This window comes from Giraffa tippelskirchi, chromosome Y, assembly GCF_054371585.1.
Source record: "Giraffa tippelskirchi isolate mGirTip1 chromosome Y, T2T-mGirTip1v1.2.pri, whole genome shotgun sequence".
Taxonomy (NCBI): Eukaryota; Metazoa; Chordata; class Mammalia; order Artiodactyla; family Giraffidae; genus Giraffa; species Giraffa tippelskirchi.
This window is the reverse complement of record NC_137290.1, coordinates 11,040,012-11,046,251: the sequence shown is the minus strand read 5'-3', so window position 1 is coordinate 11,046,251 and position 6,240 is coordinate 11,040,012. Positions and strand designations below refer to the sequence as shown.

At 51.3% G+C, this 6,240-nt stretch overlaps 1 protein-coding gene across 1 annotated transcript; it reads left to right on the top strand.

The window, feature by feature from the left end:
• The first annotated feature begins 537 nt into the window (after nt 1-537).
• LOC145537780 (testis-specific Y-encoded protein 3-like) lies at nt 538-4,499 on the top strand. Its single transcript, XM_081568595.1, has 6 exons — nt 538-1,647; nt 2,231-2,308; nt 2,462-2,573; nt 2,671-2,816; nt 2,936-3,022; nt 4,344-4,499. Exons 1-6 carry the CDS (start codon nt 1,132-1,134, stop codon nt 4,482-4,484), a joined length of 1,080 nt encoding a protein of 359 aa, XP_081424721.1. The 5' UTR covers nt 538-1,131; the 3' UTR covers nt 4,485-4,499.
• Nucleotides 4,500-6,240: the final 1,741 nt, after the last annotated feature.

Genomic DNA, 6,240 nt, shown 5'->3' with positions numbered 1-6,240 from the left:
ACACGTGTGTGCTTGTGGCACCTGTTTGTGTGTGTGTGTGTGTGTGTGTGGCCTAAGACAGGTGCTCAGTGTGAAACACCAGACATCCTAGGAGGCAGAGTGTGAGTGTTGCATCTATCCAGGCACTTAACGTGAGTGTGCCCATGTTAGCTATGCAGCCGAGAGGAAGGGAGTAAGCAATGGTCAGGAGGAGCACTTTGGTCCCCTTGAAACACTTCCAGGAGGAGCTCTGCTGCTCTGGGAAGTGCATCCGCAGGAGCACATCCTTAGCCACCGGGGTGCCTGCTCTAAGCCGTGGGCCGGGGGAAAGGCCAAGAGCTGACAGACCGCAAGCCAGGGGCTCCAGGGTGGTTTGGCTTGGGGCTGCGTTGTGGGGCCCGAACAGCGAGCTGAGGAAAGTGCGCTGCTTCATCCTCTGAGGAGAGGATGACTGCATTCCTGACACTGCTCAAGCCTAAGGCACAAGTTTAGGGATGGACTCTGCAGGCGGTGAACTTCGGTGAGGTCAGCGGTAAGCCCGCCTCCCACACCCTGCCCGTGGCTTGCAGTTCAGATCTAAGGTGAGCACCTGTGTCCCTGAGGTACCCAGGAACCCCGTCTCACCTGTGTGGATCCCTGAGCACACGGAGTCGCCCGCTGCCCCAGAGGCAATTTCAAGCTTGAGGATGGTTGCGGCGTCAGGTTCAAGTTCCTTGCCTTCGCCTCCAGCTGGCCTGGCTCGCCCAGTCGCTGGGCTGGCACATGTGCACTGTTGGTCAGGCAAACGGCTTGCCTGGACCGGCGCACTGTGCGCTGAGCCAAGTTGGGCCCCTGGGTCACGTGCTGAGAGAGTGCCCAGAATTCCAAGGGGCGTGTCCCGTGAGCCAAGCCCTTTCGACTCCATTTGATTGGTTCTGTGATGAGGTCTAGAGGTCAGGGGGTAGAGTTCAGCCCCTTCCCGCCGCCATATTGTGCGTGCGTGGTGGCACACGGCTCTGCGCATGACTGTCTCCCTTTCCCTGCTCATTGGCTGTGGGCAAGTAGCCAGTTGGTTGTGCCACGTAGACTGCGGCCGGTGGGCGGGCTGTGCCGGCCGCCCGCTGTGCCCTCACGTGCAGCTTCTTCGCGGCTCTGGGCTACGGCCAGAACACCATGGAGAGTGAGACGGGGCCAGAGGAAGGCGGCAGCACCCCGGGATCCGGGGTCTTAGTTGTGAGTCCGGGTCTTCAGGAGGGAGGGACCCTGGGGCCTACCAGCCCGGTGGGGGCGGCAGAGGCGATGCAGGCCGCAGGCGAGGAGGCCGCACTCTTCTGGGTGGAGGCGGCGGAGGAAGGTGCGGCCCTGGAGGAGGGCGAGGTGGCGGGAATCGGGCAGGAGTTCCAGCTGCTGGCGTTAGACGTCATGGAGGAGGTGGAGCTGGTGGCCTACGAGGAGCAAGAGCAGGTGTCCTCGGAGAAGCAGGGCCAGGAATATATAAGCCCCGGAGCCCCGAGTGACCGGCCCGCACTGGAGGCGCTCAAGGCCCTGCAAGCCGAGCTGGAACCCGTGAATAAGCAAGCCCAAAGGGCCCACGCTCGCCTGAAACACAAGAACTGCCAGAGGCGGAAGCTGCATCTAGAGCACAGAAGTGCCATCATCCAGGGAATTTGTGGCTTCTGGGTCAAAGTTGTATCCTTGGTGTGGTGCTTGTGGATTTTTTTTTTTTTTAAACCTGGGCTATTGCAGAAGCGGTTTACAGATCGTGGATATTGGTTACCGTTCTATGTATCTGTTCCTGATATTAGGTGGGCTGTCCTTGCTGTTCTAGTTAGCACAAATTGCTACTTGGGCTTTACTTGCAGAGGTCCCAGTCAGAATTGTCATTAGCACCAGGGATTCCTCAGAGAAAAGGCTTGTCTGGGATCCAGGTCTTCTCTGAAAAGCTGAGTGAATTTGGGGATGAGGTTGGGATGTGCAAATGCTCATGCTGCTTGTACCTCGGAGTGCTTGTTTTCCAGAAGTAAGCTAACTTTTAGGAGGCTGAGATGGAGCTTAGGGCCTTTCCTGTTAGGAACAGACCCTCTTATGGTAGTGCGTTCATAGGCACAGCCTTGGGGCTTGTCATGCCTTCATACAGTCTGCGTCAACAGAAATGTGACGAGTTAACTCGTAGCAAGTTGAAGTCAGGCAGTGCCATTCTACTCTTTAGGCTAGATTTGTCCTTCCAGCACTTTTTTCCTCTAGCATCTGGAGGCTCCTTGACCTACAGCAGTTTATGAACCATCCCCAGATGTCAGCTATGATGGCTGACCAAGATGAAGACATGCTTCACTTCATGACCAACTTGAAGGTCAGGCAGGGGACACTGATAATTGTGGAGGAATGGTGACTGGGGAGGGGAGAGGACATGATTTACCCCTGAAAACAGGAAAGGACAGCTCTTCTGTAAAGAGGTTTCACACCCACCCACCCCTACCCCACTCCCCACACTTTGTCCTGGCAGGTGGAGGAACTCAGGCATCCCACTCATCACTGCAAGATCACATTGTTCTTCCGGAAGAATAGGTATTTCCAGAATGAAGTGATTGTTAAGGAATATCTCATTAATGTCACCGGTAAGAGGCAGCTCCTTGGATGGGGTGGGGGGCAGAAAAGTGTAGGTTGAATTGGAAAATGACTTAGGTCTTTCTCCCATACTCCCTTTTCCTGCAGGATACCGCGCATCTCATTCCACCCCAATTCACTGGAACCAGGGATTTGAACGTAAGGCATACAGCCGCAGGCACCACAACAGCAGCGTTAACTTCTTCAACTGGTTCTTTGACCACAATTTCACAGGATCTGACCGGATTGCTGAGGTAGGGTCCCACGTGGCCACTGGGCCAGAATTGGTGATGTATGTTGGAGTTCTTGGCGGTGCACGGGAGGGCTCAGGGTCTGGCCAGCCCTGTGCTGACCTTGCTCATTGCCCTGGCAGATCATCATAAAGGATCTGTGGCCCAATCCCGTGTGGTACTATATGAGGAGGAAGGCTCCCCCACGAGAGGTACTGGGAGGACGAGAGGTGAGGAGCCCAGGGGCTGGGCACTGGCATTAAATGTTTTCCAGAAACTTGGGTCATTTATTTCACTTGTGGAGAAAGTGAGACTCCGTGGAATGCAGAGTACCACCAGGGAATGAGGGAATCAGCAAGAGACAGCAGGAGTAGAGAACTGTAGTGAAAAATGGGTTCTAAGTAGAGAAGCTTGAGGTAGATGAAGTGGCCTGGTCAGGGCAAACTCACTCCAATTTATATCTGACTCAGCTGCACATCTCTGAACTGCCATTCCATGGCCAACAAGTGTACCCTCAGGCTTCTCTTAAGTTGGGGCCCACCTACTATTGAAGTCCCCTTTCCACAAAGGTCTGTGAGTCTCCTTTCTGCTAGGCTGTTCCCCACTGACCATCATTTGATTCCATTTTGATCATCACACTTGTTTTTATTTTCTTCTGCATCTTTTTCACCTGCCACCCTCATTCTGAGAATACTGACCACTGTGCAGGATTCTGGAGAATAGTCTTTTAACTTACTTATTTCAACTGGAGGATGATTACTTTACAAAACCATGGCGGTTTCCGCCATACATTGGCCAACACGAATCACTCGTATACACGTGTGTGCACGTGTCCCCCCAAATGCTGAACCCACCACCCACCGCCCTCCCCTACCTGTCTTTCTTGGTTGTCCCACAACATGACTTTGTTTGCCTTGCTTCATGCATCAAATTTGTGCTGGTCATCTATTTTGCATAAGGTAATGTAAAGGTTTCAGGGCTATTTTCTCAAATTAACCCAGCCTCACGTTCTACCACTGAGCCCAAAGTCTGTTCTTTATATGTCTGTGTCTTATTTGCTGTCCTGCATGTTGGATGTTCAGTACCACCTACATGGTCCTAAACTCCGTATATTTGTGTTAACATGCAGTATTTGTTTTTTCTCTTTCTGACTTAACTTCACTCTGTATAATAGGCTCCATGTTCATTCCAACTCATAAGAATTGAGTTCGATGTATTCCTTTTTAGGGCTGAGTAACATCCCATTGTGTATATGTACCCCAACTTCCTTATCCCTTCATCTGCCGATGGACATACAGGTTGCTTCCATGTCCTAGCTCTTGTAAATAGTTCTACGGTGAAGACTGGGGTACGTGGTTTTTAGTATGTGCCTAGAGAGGAAATGTAAAAGTTCACAGACTCTCCCTCCTGGGAATTGACTTGAAAGATTAAAGCTGTCTTTAGTGTAGTTCAGAGAGGATAGGTTTACATATCTGTGTCTGTGTCTGTTTTGAAAGGACCCCCCCGATCTTGAGAAACTTATGAAGGAGTGCCCCCCTTTACCTAAAATAGGAAACCTATGAAGGTGCTTCACATGAAGATCAATGGCCAGCTAGTTCTCTCGGACAGGAAAGTAACGCAGAGCGGTCTGCTGGTGAAACGGATCGAGAGGGAGACACAAGTAAACCTGAAATAATTCCGAAGGATAAATAAAAAGCATCAACTGTATGTGTCTGTGCATTGTTTGGACAGGTCCTCAGGATAAATACTTCAGCTCCGTGTAGGATTCTCAGTTTACCGCATGGGAATTACCAGACCATGGAGAGTTGTAGAGGGGGTTAAGTCATATGTTGGGGTTGTGTCAGGGGACACAGTTCTTCCTGTGGGGTGGGGGTTGGGGAGGAAGCGGAGGGGCCATTAACTGTGGGTCTGTCAGTTTTTCAAGGGAGATGTGGATGTTCATGGAAAGGGTCTGGTGAACAAGGGCCAGAGATCAAAATAGTGGGACGCAATTTTGTTGGAAGGTGGTGCCCTAGGTATCATCCCTGTTGGATATCATCAGATACTTGAAGAGTACAGGACAAGGAAAAAGCCTTAACATTCAGCTCACTATGAACCACATAGCCTCCTTGTGTGTATGACTGCACAGTTCAGCTTTGCTCAAAGTCAGCTTCCCAGAGCTAGGGTTCCAGGTAACATCTTAGGGGATGGGGGCGTAAGGTATATAGAGGGGCTGTGGCCTAGGGAGAAAGTGAGGGGGTGAGAAGGCAGTAAGGATATTAGTTTCTGGCAAAAGTGACCAGGGGAAAAGATCAATTGCCAGGAAACAGAGAGACAAACAAAAACAGATCCCATCATATCTGTTTGAGCTCATGTGAACTCTGTTCTTTTTTTCCCAGGAACTCAGTTTAGGTACAAAGTCTGCAGGGGCAGAAGTCAGGGGAGTGGGGATGTTAAACAGGCAAGGTCCAGCCTACCCAGCCATGCACTCTGTGTCCCATGATGGCTCGGTGGTTAATATCCCTTTTCTCAGGAAGGCTTAAGCTCTGTGCCCAAGGCTCTCTATCAGGCCTAGGTGTACAAATAAACGTTTTCTCATGAACCCTCTGGTAATAGTGTCCCTTCCTTGCTGAATGGCTCAGCACAGACTGTTTTCAACCACAAGGGACCTTCTTCTGGGGCTTTGTCGCTACTCTGTGGGCCAAGGGCCAATGGGAACACCTGGGGCATACGGAGCTCACCGAGGGACTGGTCAGCACTTAGGGTGGCCCTTTCCAAGTAGATGGCTGCTTTCCGGAATCACGTCCACCTCTGGATCGGGCAAAGGACAGACTGGCACAGAGGGAGTAGGGAGAGTTCAGCGTTTGTCCTCCCGTGTTGTCCTCTTGCCCCAGATACAATGGCTCCAACGTGGGCATGCCTGAGGGTGATGGATCTGTCCCACATGGAGTTCTCACTCCACAGCTTGTCTCCCTACAGCAGCATCTCTTTTGAGGGCAAAGGGTAAAGGATGAACGTCAACGTTCATGGGTTTATGGATGTCCCCTTCAAGGTGCACTGAACGAGATCTCCTGCTCAGGGCCAACTTTTGCATTTGAATATCTGCACCCTCGCTTTGCCCCTTCTGCAGAGGAGCATCTACAGTTCCAGAAGGCAAGGCTTGGCCTTCTCTGGGTGCTTTCTGTACAAGCAGCCCAGTAAACACCGGAAACATGTCTTCTTACTTTCTTATTCTGTAAACTTCAAAGAACCCTTGGGGCTCTGGCAGGCTGGTACCTGTCTTTCTCAGCGCCAGTTCAAAACAAAGCAAAGGAGAAATTACGCTGTAATAACTCTGCAGTGGGTGTGGGATGGCATATTGGTGCATGGTTTGGGGGACCTTAGACTGGCCTCATTCTAGGGGCTGCGTGGTATTTATCCACATTCAGAAGTTTTAGTAAGGCATTGCAAAGAACTTAAAGACAAGACA

What these genes read in the sequence shown, in the direction of transcription:
- LOC145537780 (XM_081568595.1), top strand. Translation starts at nt 1,132, where the DNA reads ATGGAGAGTGAGACGGGGCCAGAGGAAGGCGGCAGCACCCCGGGATCC. An exon ending in GTGGCTTCTGGGTCAAAGTT is followed by an intron (nt 1,648 to 2,230) that starts GTATCCTTGGTG and finishes GACCTACAGCAG; the next exon opens with TTTATGAACCATCCCCAGAT. An exon ending in ATATCTCATTAATGTCACCG is followed by an intron (nt 2,574 to 2,670) that starts GTAAGAGGCAGC and finishes CTTTTCCTGCAG; the next exon opens with GATACCGCGCATCTCATTCC.